This window comes from Aulonocara sp. 'chitande type north' Nkhata Bay, linkage group LG3 (assembly GCF_057382095.1).
Source record: "Aulonocara sp. 'chitande type north' Nkhata Bay isolate Kocher_YH1m ecotype deep benthic linkage group LG3, A_spYH_male_GT1.1, whole genome shotgun sequence".
Classification (NCBI taxonomy): domain Eukaryota; kingdom Metazoa; phylum Chordata; class Actinopteri; order Cichliformes; family Cichlidae; genus Aulonocara; species Aulonocara sp. 'chitande type north' Nkhata Bay.
The window spans coordinates 5,425,111-5,447,709 of record NC_141346.1 but is presented as its reverse complement, the minus strand read 5'-3'; the positions used below and the strand labels follow the sequence as shown (position 1 = coordinate 5,447,709).

The window sequence follows — 22,599 nt, the reverse complement described above, 5'->3', positions numbered from 1 at the left end:
CTGTTGGATCTCCTCCACTAGAGAACAATCATTCAGTTCATTCAGACAGTGGAACAAATTGATGCTTTTCTCTGCAGACAAGTTCTTACTGAGCTTCTTCTTGATGTACTGGACTGTTTCCTTATTGGTCTGTGTGCTACTTCCTGTCTGTGTCAGCAGGCCTCGTAGGAGAGTCTGATTGGTCTGCAGTGAAAGACCAAGGAGGAAGCGGAGGAACAAGTCCAGGTGTCCGTTTGGACTCTGTAAGGCCTTGTCCACAGCACTCTGGTGGAGAGATTGAAGGTTTGGTTTGTTAAAGAATTTGTACTTTTTCAAGGTTGTTTGATCTTCCAGCAGGTTTACTCCAGAATTGATGAAGGTCAGATGGACATGAAGAGCAGCCAGAAACTCCTGAACACTCAGATGGATGAAGCAGAACACCTTGTCCTGGTACAGTCCTCTCTCCTCTTTAAAGATCTGTGTGAACACTCCTGAGTACACTGAGGCCGCTCTGATATCGATGCCACACTCTGTCAGGTCTGATTCATAGAAGATCAGGTTTCCTTTCTGCAGCTGATCAAAGGCCAGTTTTCCCAGAGATTCAATCATCTTCCTGCTCTCCAGACTCCAGTGTGGATCTGTCTCAGCTCCTCCATCATACTTGATCTTCTTCACTTTGACCTGAACCACCAGGAAGTGGATGTACATCTCAGTCAGGGTCTTGGGCAGCTGTCCCCCCTCTCTGGTTTTCAGCACATCCTCCAGAACTGTAGCAGTGATCCAGCAGAAGACTGGGATGTGGCACATGATGTGGAGACTTCGCGATGTCTTGATGTGGGAGATGATCCTGCTAGCCTGCTCCTCATCTCTGAATCTCTTCCTGAAGTACTCCTCCTTCTGTGGATCAGTGAACCCTCTGACCTCTGTCACCATGTCAACACAGTAAGGAGGGATCTGATTGGCCGCTGCAGGTCATGTGGTTATCCACAGGCGAGCAGAGGGAAGCATTCTCCCCCTGATGAGATTTATCAGCAGCGCATCCACTGAGGTGGACTTTCTAGGGCAGTGGTTCTGAACCTGGGTTCGATCGAACCCTAGGGGTTCGGTGAGTCGATCTCAGGGGTTCGGCAGAGCCTCCGCCGTGACATGCACGGCTCATTTTGTGCACCAGTAAAAAACATATCTATGTCTTGAATTTGAAAAATATCATATTTTATTTTTCACTAAAGAGGGGTTCAGTGACTGCGCATATGAAACTGGTGGGGTTCGGTACCTCCAACAAGGTTAAGAACCACTGTTCTAGGGTCAGTTAGGATTGCAGTTTTGTGGAAGTCCAAAGGAAGTCGACACTCATCCAGACCATCAAAGATGAACACAACCTGAAAGTCTTCAAAGCTGCAGATTCCTGCTTCTTTGGTTTCAGTGAAGAAGTGATGAACAAGTTCCACCAAGCTGAACTTTTCCTCTTTCAGCACATTCAGCTCTCTGAAAGTGAATGGAAATGTGAACGGGATGTCCTGGTTGGCTTTGTCTTCAGCCCAGTCGAGGGTGTATTTCTGTGTTAAGACTGTTTTCCCAATACCAGCCACTCCCTTTGTCAGCACTGTTCTGATTGGTTTATCTCTTCCAGGTGAGGCTTTAAAGATGTCTTCTTGTCTGATTGTTGTTTCTGGTTTGTCTGGTGTCCTGTTTGCTGTTTCAATCTGTCTGACCTCATGCACATCATTGACCTCTGCAGTCCCTCCCTCTGTGATGTAGAGCTCTGTGTAGATCTGATTCAGAAGGGTTGAGTTTCCTGCTTTAGCAATCCCCTCAAACACACACTGGAACTTCTTCTTCAAGACAGACTTGAGATTATGTTGACAAACTGCACCATAAAGTACTAAATAAAATAAAAAATATTGGTTCATCTTTAAAAAGTCAATATGAATATTTTTTGAATACATATTTTTAGACATTAGCAAATGTTTCACTTATCCAGCAGCTTAAATCTTCATAGAAATTGTCTTACTGCTCTGGAGACGGTCAGCCAGCTCCACCTGCCTTATTGTCCTCAGGAAGTTTAGTGTGATTTTCACAAATGCCTCTCTGCTGCTCCTCCTCTGCTCATCATTCTCCCTCTGACTCTCTAAACATTCTGGGTAATCTGTAGTCAGAACCTTCTGGATCTTCTTCAGCTCGTCTTTCACAAAAGTAATGATGTTGTCCTCCAGCAGCTGAAACAGAATACTTTATGTATGACCCAATTAGACTGAAGTCATGGAGCCAAACATCAGATCCATGTTGGGCACACTGACAATCCACTGGTCTACAAAGAGCATCATGGAGATGACTGTGAACAGAATAGATGTGAAAGTAGTTGTTGTACATGTACAGACCATAAATATGGAGTCCATGTGTGTTTGATGGTGCTGGGCAGACTGATCACTGGGAACCTCTGAACTCTCCTGGTCCAAACTGTGGAGGAATCATAAAGAATTACTTCAAGCACAGAACAGATCAAGAAGTTTTCTGCCTATCAGCCATAATAGTCCCAAGGAATCCTGAACATCCTTTTAAGGTTCCTTGTGGCACCAAGTGATCAAAGAGGGGATTGAATAGCCATTTTAGTTTTATTGTTGATTGTTGTCGGTAAGCCAAGTGGGAAAATATGTTATTCAATAAACAGTAATTCTTGTAATTATGTCTACAGTTTTGGCTTGACATTAAGAAAAGCTATTACATCAGAATTGTGTGTAGTTTAGTTTAGTATGTAAGCGAAGATAATGGAATGGCTCTAGGGCCAATTATCAGCAGTGTATAAAAGGCTGCCAATTAACATCAGAGGCTGTTGCAGGAACCCACCGCTGGGTTATTGAACATCAACAGAGAGAGAAAAAAGCTATTTTCTGTTGCGTCCCCACCTAAAATGGAAAATGAGCACAGTCAGAGGTTAAAGTGGATTCAGAAGGTGGGGGAACCTAAAATTGGTTGGTATGGCTCAATGCGGGGAAAAGAATCATAACTTGCAATAAATTCTATTGAGAGCTCCGGTAGATTTTCTTAGTGAACAGGCTGTGATCAGCTGACCTGCTGATCTTTGTGGATGTAAACAACTGAATTCAACCAGCTGTAAGCAGATGCTTTATGAGTTGTTCTGGCTGATTTAATCCTCTACACTCACAGTACACTGTTTATCCTGTCGGTTTTCTAGATGGTTTAAACTTGGGATAAAGGTGGAATTCAGTCAATGAATCTCAGCATCATCAGCTAAAATTCATATGAATATCTGCTACACCTGATGTAAGCCAACCGTGACCTGAGATACTTGAACTCTTCCACTGGGGCAAGAACTCGTCCCTGACCTGTAGTGGGCACTCCATCCTTTTCCCTTTAAACTTCCTGTTTCCATCAAATGCAGTCCTACCTGTAACTACAACCTCTGTTCTTCCTCTCCTGTCCTGTCTGTCTTACATTTGTCCCCATCTCTAACTAAATTTAGCTTTCAATCTTGCAGACACTGCCTGGTTTAGACTCTTCAGCCTCATCTCTCTATATGTGATAACCGTTGGTGATTAATGCAGTATTATGATTCCCTTTCATGTGTTACTGTTAAGGCTAAACTACTTTGCTGTTTGAAGGAGCACAATGACATCAAACGATAGCTCCTCTGACTGTCAAATAAAAAGAAGCAAGCGCGTTTTGAAAATGTGATAGAAAGTACTGATATTAATGTAAATAATATTCCTTCTAGTCAAAGCAAAGTTAGGTTTAGTATCAGATTTGGCTGATAAAGTTTTTAAACACACTTTGTAATTAAAGAATTGGACTCAGGAGATGACCAGGTCAGCTTCTAGAAGATCTGAGATTCACACAATATTTATTGTTGAGTTTCTAGCAGAATACTTTTATGCTCCATCCAGATCATCAATGTAACAAATCATGAATATGAATAAATGTCTCACGATAACTTCATTTTTCAAGCACAGTCTGAACCACAATCTGGACCAACAGAAGTTCGCAGGCTGTTGAGCAGATCTATAAAACGTATAAAACTGATTGATCGGTGGAGACAAAATTAGCATCTTTCCTGTAGAGCTCATTTATTTTTGAGCTGTGCATGTCTGAACCTGCAGCTTTAATAACTCAGTGGATCATCAGCAGTACAAGAATGCCATCTGCTGACATAATAATATATAACATAACAGAAATGTTGAGATGGTGTTAGAATAATTTATTTTCTCCCCTGTACGAGGACATCTGGCCAGCAACACCAGCCCATAAATCCACAGAACATGCTGAGACAACAGAACAATAGACGCTGGCTGCAGAGGTAAGCTGTGATGCTGACAGATGTCAGAGTTTCACTGTGAATAGTTTTAAGGAGCTGTGGTATGTAGCAGGAGAAAATCTGACCAGGGCAGCAAACTGACGGAGCTGAGTGTGTCTGCATGATGCAGTTGTTGTTTGGCAGATAACATCTGATTCCAGCAGTTTTTCATTCAGCAAGTTTCAGGTTTATAGGAGAGCTGATCAATAAATATGATTTCTGTTTAGTTATTTTCTGTTTAGCTTCAGTTGATGCTGGATTGTTGTGTGACAACCAGTCAGTTTAAACCCAGCTCGTAAATTAAGACCTCATTGTGTGAAGTGTACTTACCTATGTTTTGCTTTAAATCCAAGAAACCATCGGAATTAGAGAGAGCTCAAGAAACTTTTTGTAAATAGTGCAGGAGAATCTGTGCAGTGTGTTTTGCATTTGGAACACTGCACTGGGAGCTGGGATTAGTGGACATCACATTTTTGGAACTGTTGGTTACAATGTTTCTGCATTTGTAAATAAATTCACTGTCCCTGCTAAGGAAGTCTTTTCTGAGCAGTTTCAAAACCTCATGCGAAGAGCTTGGTTTATTAATGAAACTAGTATGTAGTTTGGTGTCAAGAACTTGTCACTATATTAACAATAGTTCACATATTTAATTAACTATATCAATGTATTAATTATGCATTTAATTAATGGGTTAATCAAATATTCATTTATATGCATTAAGATCCTATTCTAAGATGTGTTTTTCTTTCTTTTTCTTTTTTTTTTTAGATTTTTTTGCAATCATATATGTCATTTAAAAAAATCTATTCCAAAATTTGTATTATACAGTATTCCCTTTCGATAGTGTCCAAATAAGACTATTATTTACTGTATTTAATCTAATTAATAATATCTATGGTCAATGTTTGGTGAGACTGACAGGTGGTGGGACAGACCCTCTGATCACTTCCTGTTCGCCAAAGTGGATTTTTAGTTGCTTGGAAACCAAAGACTTATTTTTAAGAGACAGTTTTAATGGGATTGAGTGATTGAATGATGTCTTTGCACTGCAGTGTATATACAACAACATCAAGCGGTTACATCAGCTCTCAAAGAGTTCAAGTTACGAATAGCTCACCTCTCTGCAACAGATGTCTGCTCGAATTTAAAATTAATGGGACGATCTGCAGACCAGCCACTGTTTAGGGACACACAGCTGGGATCAGGTTCAGGTCCAGCGGGTGTCGTATGGATCCTGTTAGAAGAAAAAAAAAAGCTGATAAAGACTTAGAATACCTTCTGTGGTGGAGGTGTGGTCCGTTCCTATAGTGAGGTCGACATGAGAGGAGTGTGCAGTCAGATGGAAAGCTGGCTGGCATGTGTGCTGAACAAGAGAATTTGATACAAGTGCGCAATCAATAAAAACTGTTACACAATTGAAAGAACAGTGTATCCACGGTCCGTTGGACCTTCCTCATCCCAAAGACAAAGTGGTTTGCACACTGAGCTTGAGCAGAAGGAAATGCCAAGCTAGTGTTGGCAGTGTAAGAACATAACGCCACCCAGAGGTAAACACAGTCATTAACACTGTGCAGGACTATTGATGGGCTTACTGTGAGCAGCAGGAGTTTAAATGTACATGTTGCACATGTTTTAGAGAATAAAGGAATTCCTCGCTCAGTGACTTCCCTTGAGATCCAGTTTAGAAACCGGGAAACAAAGACAAGCAGTTGATTTAAATCAGACACCAAACTGACATCAAATAGTTTGTGTTAGTAACAGCTCACCTCTCTGCTGCAGACACAGGCTGGACTTTAAATCTAATGGCTTCATTTTTAGATGGATCACTCTTTAAGGACACACAAATGGGTGGAGGTCCAGGTTGGTCCCTGTGAGTGATGTGCAGTGATGTGAGTGCTGAGCTGTGACATGGAGAAGAGTCATGGACAGTTAGAGATGGTCATCTCACCTCTGAATGGTTTTAGAGGGAGGGACTCCCTCCTCTCTGTCCTCACACTGATCCATGCTTCCGAATTCACATCCACATCAGCTCACACACACACGTTCTACCTTCACCTGCAGAGGAAACACAAATCATTCATGTGCACATCAACTGTGTGCTGTCCAAATATCAGCTGCTTCTTTCCTGCTTCATCTCAGTGTCAGCTAAGAGAATGACAAACCCACTATGTGTCAACATTTGATGGATGATGACACAGAAATGTGAAATGATATTGACCCAAATCTGTCCTGATGATAATGAGAAGCTCTGATGAGTTTTGACTGTCTGAGAAGTTACTAGGATGTTGAAACACTGGGACTCAGCCCAGTCCTGACATCTTTGCTATTTTCACTTGATAACAGCAGCTGTTTAAAGTTAATGAGTGTATTTAACAGTAAAGTGAATGTGAACGTGAGACACTGTGTGCTCACAGCTAAAGGCTGCAGTGAGCTGTGTTAAAGCGTCTTTCACACAATGATCCTTTAATAAACACTCAGAGCTCCATGTTGATGAAGCAGTCATGGGTGAGGTTTTCTGCTGACATGTTGACACTGTGACTTCAGCTTTTACAGGCTTCCTGTTTCATATTACACTTCCTCCTCACAGTCGGCCTTATTTCACAGCTGCAACTAAATTTCCTGAAGAAAATCCAAAGACAGCTGAACGTTAAGGCATCACTTCCTGTCATGTCATGTTTAAGTTACAGCTAGAATAAATCATAATTTACAAAGTCTGCTGCTTTTTCTGTAACCATCTGACCATTAACTAACTCTGCTGCTCTCATTCACAAAGCGCTCAAATAGATTTTTAACTTGTGTCTTTCAGAGCTCTTAGCATTAGGATGCTGTCTGGCTACCTTAGCGTTCAAGCTCTGGCAGGTGTCTCGTTTGTAAATATTAATCACAGTGATGGTAAAGGCTAACTCACAAAGTACAAACTATAAGTACAAACAAAGTACAAATTATACATATGTACACAAACACGAACGTAGCTCAAAACGGCGGACACACTCGGCCTCGTTGGTCCAGCTGTGAGTCCGTTACCGTGAACTATGGAGCGGCAGATTTGTGCTGTTTGTGCAGGAACTAAGCTGCACACAGCTGATGTTAGCCAGGAAAACATTACAAACTGGAGAGAACGGAAATAAAACATGAGCAGAACAAACAGTAAAGTTCATAAAGATAAACTATTAAAGAAGGAAATAAAGCAAACTTACAGTTTCTTCAAACACACACCAACAACAAGCTCCACTCCACACCTGGACACTAAACACAGACACACAGGTGAGCTGCTTCCTGGAAGGAGGCGGGACTCTAACTGAGGCATGGCAGGTGGGAGGGGCAAGGAGGCAGATTTTCACAGTAAGAGCTCTTTGTTTTTCAATGAACTTAATTTCACACTGATAATTTGTGGTTGTGTAACTTTATGTGGTCAGATTGGACTTAAATCTATCACAATCAGGAATTTAGAGGATTCAGAAAAATGTTGATGGAAGACGTTCTCACTGTGGATTACAGTTAGTGATGTGCGGATCGATCCTGAAATATCGATTCCTCCGATACCAGTCATTTATGTTCTAGAATCGATTCTCACATTAAAATATCGATATTTTAATAACTTAGGATAAATTTGTAGTTTATAGTTAACAGGATTACAGTGGAAAGACACTATATCGTTCGGATTGTCTACATTGGAAGGAACTACTTACTCTTCCGCCTTTCATAGTCATGTGCGAAATACGGCTGTATAAATGTGTCCCTTGGCGTGCGCACTCACAACACTGGCTGAGCGTAATGGTAGTTATGTGCGGACGTATTTTACATCCACAAACAGCCAAGACGTGGTTTGCGATACATGTGGCAAGAAAGTGAGGTGTTGTGGCTACACCACTAACTTTGTCAAACACATCAGAGTAAATCATATCACAGAATATGACAAGTGTATGTTGAGGCGAACTGAAGAGGAGGAGTGGACAGGGACAAGTGCTGCTAGCGCGAGACAGACGTCTCTCACGGAGTCCTTTAGTGTTGCAGGCATGCAAGGTGTTCAAATAGCCACAACTTCAGTTTTTTTTTAAATTCCTGTACGATGAATTCTGCATTATTAAGTGATAAGAACAAGTAATCTGATGTCCTGTAATCATTATGACGCTATAATTTGAGATATAATAAAAGATTAAAGTTTTTGTACAAAGTATCGGTATCGGATCAGTATCGTCGATACCGCCCTGAATTTTACTTGGTATTCGATCGGAAAGGAAATTAGTGGTATCGCCCATCACTAATTAAAGTCCTGATTTTCAAGTGTCATTAACTACATGGATCCAAATGGAAAAATCCAGGCTCAAATTAACATAAAAGTACAGTTACAACTTAATGAACTGTAAGTGAGTTCTGTTCTAAACTTCACATTTGACAGTCTGAACATTTAAATAATTTTACTGCTGTAAATGCATAATATATTATAGTATATTACATTATATAAATGTTCCACTGACTGCAGCAATAAATAATAAACCAAAGGCTTCATATGCTGTGGGCCCACTGTGGGTCCTGAATGACTTCCATGAAAAAACCTTTTGAGTCCTCTTGTCTCACAAGTCTGAGCTCCTCACTGAAATTCAGCTTCAAACCAACCAAGTCCAAACCTGCTGCACAGAGAGACAGGTGAGCTGCTACCTGGAAGGTGTCAGGGCTCCACCTCTGATTGAGAAAGAAGGTGGATTTTCACAATAAGAGCACGTGTTCCAGGAGGACTTTGATGTATTGTGAGCTGTAGAATAAGGAGATGGACTGATGTTATCTGACACAACCTCTGTCTGCAGAAAATGAGTCGATGAATAAACTGCAGGTGATGGTTTCCACACATCAGACTGAATTTGTTTCAGCTCACAGCTCCAACATTACAACTATTTTAAATTCAAACACTTTCATCAGCCTGAATATCAAACATCATAACTTACAAATAGTCTGCTGACTGCTCCTGTAGATGGAGGACAAATGTTTATTACAGCTACAGCTGTGGAGGAGATGTGAGCATTAGTGTTTCCTCTGAAGAAGAAACTCTTCAGCTTCTTAAAGTCAACTCCACATCCCCAATTTCCTCTTTTAAAGATGAAGATGGTTTGTGAAGAACTTTGATGTTTCTAAAATTTAGGAAATGTCACAACTCTATGTTATTGTTTGGCTTTTTCAGTGTTTTATTTGTTTGTGAGTAAATCGGTTTGACTGAGATTAAAGTTATTAGATTAGATTAAATTAAATTTTACTTTATTAATCCATCGGGAGGGTTCCTCTGGGGTTTTCACACAGCTGAATAAACGTCAAACAGAAAACTCATTAAACAAAGTGTGAGACGGTCGAGAGTTTGCTCCAGCGCGGGGTTATATTTTAGATACCAAGGAGCAGACGGCCGAGTTTCACTCCACCGAGGGAGCTCGTGACGTACTACCCGGCTTTCTTTAGACCACGAAGGCCTGGTCCTTAGGTGGAAGCAGCCTCTGAATTTGGACACCCCCGCTGTTTCCGGGTGACATTTAACGTATTTTATCCGATAAATAAACACTGTAAAATGTATTTATCACCCCCAACAGCCCTTTTGAATGTCTCCCTAATTCTGAGGTCTCAAGGTTGGCAAGTATGGCACTTCACTTTTTTGCCACATGTATCACAAACTACGTCTCAGCTGTTTGTGGAGGTAAAATACATCCGCACAATTACGCTCAGCCAGTGTTGTGAGTGCGCACACCAAAGGGGCTGCGAGACATTTATACAGCCGTGTTTCGCACATGACTATGAAAGGCGGAAGAGGAAATAGTTCCTTTGAATGTAGACAATCCGAATGTTATAGTTTCTTTCCACTGTGTTCCTGTTAATGATAAACTACAAATTTACCCTAAATTACTAAACTATCAATATTTTAATGTGAGAATCGATTCTACAACATAAATGATTGGTATCAGAGGAATCGATATTTCAGGATCGATCCCCACATCACTACTCGCAGTAGCACAGGAACAGAGCAGGAGGGAAAGAGAGAGAAAGAGAGCCAGGGACAACAACATCACATTAGAAAGGTATAGTAATTAGGCACTGTTTTGGATGTTCAGTTAACGCTAGAAATGTGCTTTGGAATTTGTACGTGCTTTTTGGAGTTTGTACGTGCTTCGTCACTAGGGGCCACCGCATATATTTATATATAAACATATATGAATAAAACCACTTTTTTTTACATTAGTAATTCCTTTTGTGCATAATTTTATATTATTGTTAATAATAAATTAATTAAGCAACAAAACAACCTGAAGAGCCGGTTCAGAGCTGAAAGAGCTGGGTCTTTTTAGTGAGCCGAGCCGAAAGAGCCGATTCTCTAAAAAGAGCCGGAAATCCCATCACTACAGAGGACCCCTTTCCACTTCCCACATTTCTAAATGTGACAAGCTCTCATAAGTTTTCTGAGTTTAGTTTGTTGATGCTGCTGCCGTCACAGCCGTGATGTGACAGCTCCATTTCTTTTGATTTTGATGAGGATTATTTTCTACCATGGCGCACGTTTTTCCATTCAATTGGAGGCTTGAGGTGACAACAAGCAGACCAGAAACGAGCCAGCTCCATATACAACTCACGTTGCCTGTCTGACAGCAGTGTAGTAGTTGAGGAAGGCTGAGGTTCATGCTCAGCCGGCGCTCCTCTATGAGAGTCCCCAGTTCAGAGGAAGCTCAGAGGTGTTTCTCCACTTTAAAGAGAAGCAGATGTTCCTGTGAGATGCAGGACAGGAATATCTGAACGCCATGCTTCCATTAAGAGGAGCCCCTGCTTCATACCTCCTTACACCTTTACTTTCTCCTCTTTCCTTTACTCCTTCATCGTCTTCTCAGTCCTCCCATTCTCCCTTTTACTTCCTATTCTCTCCTTTCCTCCCTCCATCTCACCAACTCATTTTCCTTGGTTGTCTCCTTCTTTTACTTCTTTCCTTCCATCAGTCCCTTGTCCCCACCTTCTTTGTCCTTCTCTCCTTCCTCAGAGTCTTAGTCTTAAAACATGAGTGCTTAGCTGCAGGGAAATGCTGAAAAAGCTCAAAGCTTTCATTGTATCCCTCTGATTTCACAGCAGTGTTCTGGGACTGAGGGTTTTTGTGTCAGAAGGAGAGTGAAGCTGACAGTAGAGACACTGCAAAAGGAAACACCAGCTGGCTGGGCAGTATTGTGAAACCAGAGCAGTGCATACTCTGTGTTACAGTAATAAATAATTAGACAGCAGTCTAGAAACACTGTGTTCATTGTGTGTTAGTTTGTGTTTCCCTAGTAATGGCAAGATAAAGTTTCATCAGGGTTTGAAGCCTTTCAGCTAACTGCCTCAAGGAGGTTCAAATGTTGAGGGCTTCATGTGTACACAAACCCCCCTGCTGGTCAAAAAAAACCCCAAATAGGCAGAGTTATTATAGGTCATGTTAAGTGCACTATATGTGTTTGTTTTTACCAGTGTGTGCATGGCAGCAAAAACAAGAACTACATTCACCTTAATACATGTGTTTGTTTCACTGTGTTGTATCCTCCATCCCGTTTTGGCGTTTTGGCGCACAGACTTAACAATGTGGTGTATGCTGTACAATGTAGTGAAGAATGCCCAGACCTCTACATTGGAGAGACCAAACAGCCACTTCACAAGCGCATGGCACAACATAGAAGAGCCACTTCCACAGGACAAGACTCAGCAGTCCATCTGCATCTTAAGGATAAAGGACACTCTTTCGAGGATGCCAATGTTCACATTTTGGACAGAGAGGACAGATGGTTTGAAAGAGGAGTGAAAGAAGCCATCTATGTCCACTGTGAGCGACCATCTTTGAACAGAGGCGGGGGTTTACGACACCAACTCTCTGCCATCTATAATCCAGTTTTGAGATCCTTCCCAGACGCCTTAACGGCCACTCACATCCTGGGCCATCTGACCTCAGGAATTTGCATGATAAGGTGGGGCCAGGTTTCACAATGAACTCACCCAAAACTCTGGCTGATTGGGACCCACACCCAGTTTCACACCTTGGCTCAGGCGATTAGAGGATCATCAGGGGGTCCTTTTGTCCCTCTGTGGGGGTCACTCCCACTAGGTTTATATCTGGGACTCTCCACCATTTGACCTTAGAACTGAAGAAGCTTCTCGGATGAGAGGTGAAACGTCTTCAAGTAACTTAAGGAAGTCCAGACGCTTTTCTTTGCAAGCTCCTTTGACTACGATGACCTGGATGACTGAGAACCTTCACAGTTCTTCACAACAATGACACAGCTTCTAAATATTCTACATCAAAACAAATCTGTCACCAAATCCACCAGATTCGCTAGCAGGTGTCAAGCAAGACTGAATGGATTTAAGTGCAGACCCAGCCTGAAAAACAAGAGTTCACAGTTTATTCGCACAAATCACCAAAGTGCAACTGTAAATACAAGTGACGAGCAGGATCCAGGGATCCGGGGGGGGGGATAGGAAAGGAATTTCTTTTATTTATGTATCATTCACATTATTTTATTGTATAATGCCTTGGTGCCACTGGATTTTAACATGTCTCACACTCATACAGTAAGACAAATGGTGGGGGTCTAGTAAGGAAGTTGGGGGAAGCAGACAGCTCCACAGGAAGTCTTTTGTCTCTTCGAGGACTCTGGGAGGTAGCAAGGGAGTGTGAAACAGCTGTGTACTGCCTTTTGTTCCTGTGAAAGGTATTTAACTGAGAGCCATGCTAGGCTCAGAGAGACTCTGCTGACCATCTGCCCCGCGATCATGCAGGCTCTCCAGAAATTTGGTTTGTCTGTTCTTTGTTTTTGATTAAAGAACGTTAGCTACCGCTCACCGCTCGTCTGCAGGCTTTATTTAATGGAAAACTTCCACAACAGGGGGGTTAATCCACATACTCAAATCTTCAGTGCGAGCTCGTCTACTCTCTTCTCCATTCAGAAGCACTCCACGACACGCTCCTCAGTCTGCCATGAATCCTCTTCTGCCACTCACGCTTTTCACTGTCTTGCTCCAGTCCACACAGCTGCACACTGCGATCAATGCTCCCTCTAAGCTGTGCACGTGTGCAATTGTGCACTACTGGCACGGTCTCTGCGCAGAGAAAATCTGTGTTGCGCACAAAAAAAAAATCCAAGCTGAATTGAAATTAAAATTAATACTTTAACAATTCTGTTTGGTAGTGTTAGTCAGTGACTGGCTGCTCCAGTATGGGATTACAACGATGCCACCTTATCCCACAGTCCAGCCAATGATGCGATTCACATTCGTATATACGCAGCTAATCAACGTGGTTGACAGGCTATGACAGCGTCCTTATGTGCCGACACCGGTGTTTTAGCTAGTAAAGCGGCTGATGTGGAGTGAAGCCACGTTAATGACAACGTGTACAACCATTGGAGATGTGAGCAGGACAGACGGAACAATTGACGGGAAAAGTGTGGTCTTTATACCAGTTTTTAAATTGTGTTGATCGGCCACGTAAAACCGGAGTTATGATAAAAAATATCTGCAATGTTTGGTTGTTTTCCTGAATACTGTCGTTGTTTATATTTACTGCAGGAAGAAATGGTAAAAACGGCGTTTTTTAAGGAAAACGCTCGAAAGCCTGTGAGCAAAGACAAAACCAAAACACCCCCACCCATTCCTATTAGTCGAAAAATGTACCATGTGGACCAATCAAAAAATGATCTGGCAACATGGCATTTATTGTTTAGGAAGGGGGAAGTTTTAGGAGTGACGGCGGTGTTTTGAGATGTCAAATCAAATCAAATCAAATCACTTTTATTGTCACATCACATGTGCAGGTACATTGGTACAGCACATGTGAGTGAAATTCTTGTGTGCGAGCTTCACAAGCAACAGAGTTGTGCAAAATACAATAACGTAAACAAGCAAAATACAAGAATGGCTACATCTGAAACTAATAAATATATGTACAATATATAATAGTGTATGCATTTCTGGATGTGTATACTAAATGTTTTCTACGTGTGTGTGTGTGTGTGTGTGTGTGTGTGTATATACACATTTTTACAAATTAAATAGAGTAAAAATAAAATAAAATATATAAAAATGATGTGAGAGATGTGAGACGTTTAGCGCAAATCTTGTGTAGTTAGTGTGTAGTTAGTGTGTAGTGTAGTCAATAGTTTTGTTGTGTGTGTCAGAACAATGAGGCGACGGCTGAATGTTACAGGTGTTACAGCAGTGATACATCTCCTGTTGTCAGGCCTGCAGGTATCAGGCTGATGTTCTGCTTTATCTGATAGTGGACTGAAATTGTTTTTTGGAGTGGCACAAATAATTTGTGTGGCATCAAATTTGATGCAGAACAGCTGATTGTGCTGTAAATAGTTTGAAACGTTTATTTAAGAAAACGCCTTGGCTGCATTTTTAGGTAAACAGCTGCAAAAAACTTTGTTGTTTGCATAACTCAGTTACTTTTTTGAAGAAGTAACTATATAATTAAATGCCCAACATTGGTCCATATATACTGTATTTTGCAGACAGAGTTACAGACTCTCTCCCAGAACACAGACTCAGACTCATAATACAAGTCACAAGAGCTTTATTAAAAATAAAAAGAAAGTTGTGTTTTCAAAATTGGAAGTTCAAGTTATTTTACTTCCAATAGTGTTGACATACTACACAAGGTCATCAACAAGATTTTAAATTTTCATTGTAAGTGCCAAAGCAGTTAATTAAAAATAGTCTAACATAAATGTAAATGCTGTAATTTGATTATTTTAATAAACCATGTAACTTGGATGGATTCGATGCTGGCGTGACCACAGTGCACACGTCTAATGTTGCTCACAGTGGTCCAAGGGACCGCTCAGGGAGTTTGTGTGTTCGCTCAGACATATGAAATATTAGAGGGAACATTGACTGGGATCCAGGGAAAAACAGACTAACAGGTCCAGGAAGCAAGAAGTAATTCTACATCCAGAAATTACAAACATAAGTTTGATACTAGCCGGGGCTTTACGAACACAGGGCATTCACCGTTCCAGCGACGAGCTGCTCTGAGCCACCACATCAAATAGTAGCCACAAAACATAGGAACAAATCAGTGGCAGGTGGGTGGGCCAAAAGCGAGAGCCCAGTAATGAGCTCTGCCCAGGCAGGTAGAAGGCAGCGATGTTAAAAAGAAAGAGAGAGACACACACAAAAACAAAACTACGGCCCAACATTAGCCAGCTGGAGAGACACGGGGACCATAACACCATTATCACCATTACCCTTTGTGATAGTTTTCATGTTTCATATGAACTAAGCAAATACACAATATATGCAGTGCTATACAGAAATATTTACATACTTATAACAAGACCAATTTCACATGTTTAATGCACTCTTTGCCATTTATTAGATTAGTCACATGCATTATGATATCACAATACAAAACATATCATGGTTATAACTCTATTAAAAACTACTGATCCAGTATTCTCAGCTTATATATCTGAAACATTTTTTAAATTGATTGAAACAATAAGAGCATGTAGAAAGCTTGGTGTCGTAGAATTTTGTAAATAAAGTCTGCAAGACGGAAAGAGTCAAACAATTTATCACTGCGTGCAAGAGAACACGCACACATCAAAGTATAACAGGTTCATAGTAATGAGCATTCCAACCTCGGGGCGTCGCAGTGCCCCTTTTATAACATCACACAAACTCTATGTGTCTTTTCAGTTACAACAGTCTTTTCTCCAACCCAGGCTGTTGGTGAACGCAAGAATGTGTGGGTTGCATGCATGCAAAGGTTATACAAAAATCATACAGTGAAGTTCTAACAACGTAAATCTAAATGTGAGGGTTAACTAGAATTTTCCCATTACATTGGAAAAATCCTATCAAAAAGAGAAATCAAATATTTCAATTCATTTTATTGAGCTCAGACTTGTTGAAAATGCAGAGGAGCTGGTTATGAACTGAGCTTCAGAGAAACACAACATACTGATATTCACTGTGAAGCTTCCATCTTTAAAGGACAGAAGAGGAAGAAGTTTACAATGAATAATTTAGAACAGTTTAAAACATCAACTGATTGAATCCATGAATCTGAAAACGTGTGAAAGAGACAAACATGTACAGACTGAACTATCTGCTCAACTGTCAGAGCGTTTCTCTAACTGAAGGACACTCTTTACACTCAACTCAGCACAGACTCACTGAGGAACCAGGAGACCGGAGACTAAACCCAGGATAAAGAGTTTCAGTGAATGTGGTGTTGAAGGTGTGGAGGTGGATCAAAGTGTCAGAGGAGACTCTGTAGAAGGACAGAGTGCCAGCAGGACAGTCCACATACACTGCTACTCTGTTAGAGAAAGAGGAGGAGGTGGAGGAGGAGATGGATGTTTGTCTGTTATTGTTCCACACAGAACGAGGACCATCATCATCAGAGCAGCTGAGACTCCAGGACTGATTGTTGTATCCAAACAAGCAGTCTTCACTGTCTCCTTTCCTTCTGATTCTTCTGTAACTCACTGATATATAAACGTCTCCTCTCCACTCGACCTCCCAGTAACAGCGACCAGTCAGACCATTTCTACACAGCAGCTGGTAATGAACATCAAATCTGTCTGGATGATCAGGATATGACTGAACCTCCTTCACACGTGTCACCTTCTTGTTGTTGTCATCAGACAGTTTGATGTTTGTGTGAACTGTGTTTGTGTCAATTGTGAGTTGACAGGAATCTGATGAGAGAACAAACACAATCCAGCTGCAGTTATTGATCCATCATCTGTTCATTGATTGACACTTTGATGATGACTCCTGACATGATGAAGATGGTTGAATGTGTGCTGCTTTGTTTTCATGAATCCCATTAAAAACACACTTACACTTCCTCAGACCTGGTCTCAACCATCGGACTCCAGCAGGCTCCACCCTGAGGAGGGGGGTCAGAGCAGCACAGTCAGCATGCACACATGGACATTACATGGCTCTCATACACATACTGTTAGACACTGATAACAGACCAACAGATTTTCACAAATTCACTTCAATCCATACATGGATCAAACTGCTGATGATTTGGACTGATCCTGGATCTGTCAGTACACCCTGTATTGAATTAAATTCAAACTGTGACCATCATTATCTTTATATTTCTCTTCTGTTTATGCTTCTTTGTAGTGTGTAGTGTGTAGGGCTACATGCTTTCAGTCAGTAGCCCTACCACTGTTCCTTCACAAATCCAAAGTTTTTAATTCTCAAACCAAATCCTTAATCTGAGAATAATTACCATCAGCAATAACATCCAGTAACAATTCAAAAAGCCACCATTCCCGACACATACACATAATCCAATCAGCTCATCTCTCACCAGCCAAACTCTCTCATCTGCACCTGTGCTATGCTCCCACCTGTCTTTGTGTTTGCAGGTAGCTCCCAGTGTATATACTGTCGTCTTTTCCTGCGCCTGCTTTGGATTTCTGTTTGATGGACTTTGTGTTTCATCATTTTACAGTTTTGCATTTCGAACAATGAAAGCTCCTTTTTTATCACTTCCTTCCTGCCTCTGTATCTTCCACCTGGGTCGTTTCACCCACACCCCTCCCCCACATTGGACAATCGGACCATCTCTCCCTGTTCCTCGCACCTAGGTATTCACCACTCATCCAACGTGTGAAATCTGCTGTGAGGACAATTAAAGTGTGGCCAGAGGGGACAGACGCAGTGCTCCAGGACAGATTTAAAAACACAGACTGGAATATGTTCACCCACACAGACCTGGACCAGTACACCTCATCTGTACTGGATTACATCTCCGAAACCACAGACAGTGTCACCACCCAGAAACGGATCACCATGTACCCCAACCAGAAGCCTTGGATGAACCGGGATGTTCGTCTCCTCCTGAAGGCCCGCAACACCGCCTTTAGGTCAGGAGATGCACACGCCTACAGCACAGCCAGGGCTAATCTAAAGAAGGGCATCAAAAAAGCCAAACACCATTACAAGAAGAAGGTAGACGAACACTTCTCCAACTCCAACCCCCGACGCATATGGCAAGGACTCCAGACCATTACAGACTACAGGACCACCAAACCCTCCCCCGCATCCTCTGATGTCTCCTTCCTCAACGAGCTCAACAACTTTTATGCTCGTTTTGAGCGAGGGAACCCCACAACCACAACCAAAGCAGACATGACGCCAGACCACCAACCTCTGACTCTCTCCCCCACCGATGTAGGAGCGGTGCTGAGCAGGATCAATGTCCACAAGGCTGCAGGTCCTGATGGCATCCCCGGACGTGTTCTCAGAGCGTGTTCTGGGGTGCTTGCAGGAGTGCGCACAGACATATTCAATCTGTCCTTGGCCCACGCTGTGGTACCGGCCTGCTTCAAATCCACCTCCATCATCCCGATACCCAAAAACTCCAACCCATCTTGCCTCAATGACTACCGCCCAGTAGCACTCACCCCCATCATCACTAAGTGCTTAGAGCAGCTGGTCCTAGCACACTTCAAATCCTGTCTCCCCCCCACCCTGGACCCCCACCAATTCGCATACCGCCAGAACAGGAGCACAGAGGATGCAGTCTCCATCGCACTGCACTCTGTCCTTTCACACCTGGACAACAACAACACCTACGCCAGAATGCTGTTTATAGACTTCAGTTCAGCATTCAATACAATCCACCCCTCACAACTCATCAGGAAACTGACAGACCTGGGCATCAGTTCCCTCATCTGCAAATGGTTACTGGACTTCCTGACCAACCGCCCCCAACATGTCCGGCTGGATAACCACTGCTCATCTACCATCACAATGAACCACAAGGCTGTGTGATGAGCCCTTTCCTCTACTCCCTCTTCACCCACGACTGCAGACCTGCTGATGGTTCCAACACCATCATTAAGTTTGTAGATGACACCACGGTGATTGGCCTCATCAGTGACAACGATGAGGCCGCCTACAGGGAGGAGGTGGATCGTCTGGCTGAGCGGTGCGACACAAACAACCTGCTGCTTAACACCGAGAAGACCAAGGAGCTCATCGTGGACTACAGGAGGAATGCTGACCCACATCCCCCATCCACATTAAGGGGACGGCTGTGGAGCGTGTGAGCAGCTTCAAGTTCCTGGGAGTCCACATCTCCGAGGATCTCACCTGGACGACCAACTGCTCCAAGCTGGTCAAGAAGGCTCACCAGCGCCTCTTCTTCTTGAGGACTCTGAGGAAGAACCACCTGTCCTCAGACATCCTGGTGAACTTCTATTGTTGCACCATCGAGAGCATCCTGACCAACTGTATAACAGTCTGGTACGGGAACTGCTCTGCCTCGGACCGGAAGGCGTTGCAGAGGGTCATGAAAACTGCCCAGCGCATCGCCGGAGCACCACTTCCTGCCATAAAAGACATCTACAGGAAGCGGTGTCTGAAAAGGGCTGGGAAAATCATCAAAGACCCCAGTCACCCATCACATGGACTCTTCACCCTCCTGCCCTCTGGGAGGCGCCACAGGAGCCTCCGGACTAAGACCACCAGGTACCGGAACAGCTTCTTCCCCACAGCTGTCAGACTCCTGAACTCTGCCTCCTGACATCTGACCCACGTTAAACTCATGGACTGAACATACACACCCCCACAATGGACAACTGTACCCTCAAACACACAATAATAACATGGAGTGAACCACCACTCACAACCACTAACACTTTATATAACCTCTGTAGAAACTATCTACACCCTCACTTATCTTAACTGCACTACTGTATAGCTCTGTGTAAATAATCATTCTGTACATTCAATAATCTTTAATCCTACAACTGTTTACAACTTGCATAGTTCCCATTTCTGTATAGCTGTATATCTCAGATTTCTGTATAGTTTTTCATATTTATATCCTGTTCATAGCCTGTACATAGCTTGTACTCACTACAGCCTGTACATACTTAGTTATAGAATATTCACAACATACTTCATACTGTGTACATTATAACATACCATAATAGACCCATTTCTGTAATATACTTACATATCTATACTATTGCTAATATATATTGTAATATCTATATCACTAAAGCACTTCTGGATGGATGCAAACTGCATTTCGTTGCCCTGTACCTGTGCATGTGCAATGACAATAAAGTTGAATTCTATTCTATTCTATTCTAACTATATTTCTTTATTGCATTGTTTTCAGTTCTATGATTTTGCATATTGGCTTTTCAAAACAAATTTCAACTTTTGTCTATGAGGAGCACTAGAAACACATACATGCATTTCTGCACTGCTGCTTACTTAAACTCCCGGAGAGCAGCCATTTGGCTTTTCTACCTTTAAATATATAGAGAGCATGCCATAGTTGTCAGCTTCTATCACAGCTGTCAATATAAAAGTTTATCTAAATAAATGTGGGCGATTGTAGCTCAAGAGTTGGCAGTTCGAGCCCCGGCTCCGACAGTTTCGGTCGCTATGTCCTTGGGCAAGACACTTCACCCGTTGCCTACTGGTGGTGGTCAGAGGGCCTGGTGATGCCAGTGTCCGGCAGCCTCGCCTCTGTCAGTGCGCCCCAGGTGGCTGTGACTACAATGTAGCTTGCCATCACCAGTGTGTGAATGGGTGGATGACTGAATGTGTAAAGCGCTTAGGGTCCAGAGGTTCAGTCAATGAGCTCGTCAATAGCTTCAATGCTAAAATGTTAAATGTAATGGATACAATTGCTCCCATTAAGGTGAAGGTTATCTCTGGAAGAAAAAAGTCTCCATGGAGAAACTCCACACTGGTGAAAAATGAAAAAAGAGAGTGTAGGAAAGCTGAGCGCAGATGGAGGAAAACAAACCTCCAGGTTCACTATGACATCTATAAAGAGAAACTTCACAATTATAATTTACGACTGAGGAGTGCAAGAAGGTCCTACTTCTCTGACATCATCACTAAAAAAAGCCATAATGCTCGGGTCTTATTTTCTACAGCTGACAGGCTAACAAACCCTCCTGTGTCAGTGGCAGCTGAACTTCATTCGACTATGGCCTGCAATGACTTTGCCAAATTCTTCACAGGAAAAATCCAAAAGATTAGACAAGCAGTTGGTACATCAACAGCAGATCCAGGATATGTACTGTGTCCACCGAAAAACTGTTTAAACACCATGAAACAGTTTCACCCGATTAACAGCAAAGACCTGGAGGACATCTTAGGTCAACTGAACTCCTCCTCTTGCTGTTTAGATGTCCTGCCAAAAAGTTTTTTTCAAAAAGGTCTCAAAGACTTTAGAGTCAGACCTGTTACAGATCGTCAACTTTTCTTTATTATCAGGTGTGTTTCCAGAATCACTAAAAACTGCTATAATAAAACCTACACTGAAAAAGGACAATCTTGACAAGACACAAATGAACAACTACAGGCCGATCTCAAATCTCCCATTTTTAAGTAAGATCATTGAAAAAGCAGTTTTTCAACAACTCAGTTACTTCTTAAAACAGAATAACTGCTACGATGCCTTCCAGTCAGGTTTTAGACAGAACCACAGCACTGAAACCTCTCTGACCAAAGTGTTTAATGACATATGTCTGAATACAGACAGTGGAAAAATGTCAGTCTTAGTTTTACTGGATCTCAGTGCAGCATTTGATACAGTTGACCACAACATATTACTCAAACGACTGGAGAACTGGACAGGTCTTTCAGGAACTGTACTAAACTGGTTCAAAACATACTTAGAAAACAGGAAATACTTTGTATCAATAGGTAACTTCACATCTGAGCAGACAAGTATCACATGTGGAGTTCCCCAAGGTTCCATCTTGGGACCCTTTCTGTTTAACATTTACATGCTCCCACTGGCACAGATTATAAAGAACAACAAAATAAACTACCACAGCTATGCAGATGACACACAAATATATATCACAGTGTCACCAGGAGACCGAGGCCCTGTACAGGCGCTTGGTAAATGCATTGAGGAAATCAATGACTGGTTGTGCCACAATTTTCTCCAGCTAAACAAAAACAAAACTGAGGTAATAGTCTTTGGCACCAAAGAAAAACGATTACAGGTCACCAGAGAACTTCAATCTATACACCTAAAAACCACAAACCAGGCGAGAAATTTGGGTGTAATGATGGATGCAGACCTAAACTTAGAAAAACACATTAACACAATAACAAAATCAGCTTACTATCACCTCAAGAATATTTCAAGGATAAGATCTGATGTCTCAACAGGACCGGGAAAAACTAGTCCATGCATTCATCTTTAGTAGGCTTGATTACTGTAACAGCATCTTTACAGGTCTACCTAAAAAATCAGTCAGACAACTACAGCTCATTCAGAACTCTGCTGCTCGAGTCCTCACTAA

The 22,599-nt window shown here is 42.2% G+C and overlaps 3 protein-coding genes across 19 annotated transcripts in view; all 3 read right to left on the bottom strand.

Moving 5' to 3' along the window:
• The window catches only part of LOC147333633 (protein NLRC3-like), a 1,635-nt gene extending 723 nt beyond the window's left edge, over positions 1-912 (bottom strand). The window contains exon 1 of the mRNA XM_086286389.1: positions 1-912. This exon is cut by the window's left edge and continues 723 nt beyond it. Within this exon, the coding sequence (XP_086142515.1) occupies positions 1-912 (912 nt within the window).
• LOC147333631 (stonustoxin subunit beta-like) overlaps positions 1-22,599 on the bottom strand; it is a 77,709-nt gene that overhangs the window by 35,285 nt on the left and 19,825 nt on the right. For 10 of the 17 annotated variants that reach the window (XM_086286297.1, XM_086286301.1, XM_086286298.1 and 7 more), the window contains 2 exons: positions 17,131-17,177; positions 16,183-16,983 (listed from right to left, as the gene is read on the bottom strand). The exons of 6 other annotated variants lie outside the window; for them this stretch is intronic. In XM_086286297.1, coding sequence (XP_086142423.1) covers positions 16,442-16,983; positions 17,131-17,177 — 589 coding nt within the window. In that variant the 3' untranslated portion in view covers positions 16,183-16,441. Of the gene's footprint in view, positions 1-16,182; positions 16,984-17,130; positions 17,178-19,544; positions 19,568-22,599 lie in introns of those variants that run through there. One more of the 17 variants, XM_086286310.1, reaches the window with a different exon arrangement.
• LOC147333632 (NACHT, LRR and PYD domains-containing protein 10-like) lies at positions 1,178-7,518 on the bottom strand. Its single transcript, XM_086286431.1, has 7 exons — positions 7,486-7,518; positions 6,237-6,343; positions 6,055-6,156; positions 5,406-5,522; positions 2,358-2,436; positions 1,991-2,195; positions 1,178-1,861 (listed from the first exon to the last, which is right to left on the bottom strand). Exons 2-7 carry the CDS (start codon positions 6,290-6,292, stop codon positions 1,215-1,217), a joined length of 1,206 nt encoding a protein of 401 aa, XP_086142557.1. The 5' UTR covers positions 6,293-6,343; positions 7,486-7,518; the 3' UTR covers positions 1,178-1,214.

Coding starts and splice junctions, on each gene's coding strand:
- LOC147333632 (XM_086286431.1), bottom strand. CDS start 6,292: ATGGATCAGTGTGAGGACAGAGAGGAGGGAGTCCCTCCCTCTAAAACC. Junction 6,157..6,236: donor CCCTCTAAAACCATTCAGAG/GTGAGATGACCA, acceptor CATCACTCACAG/GGACCAACCTGGACCTCCAC. Junction 2,437..5,405: donor CAGACATCTGTTGCAGAGAG/GTGAGCTATTCG, acceptor ATTCCTCCACAG/TTTGGACCAGGAGAGTTCAG.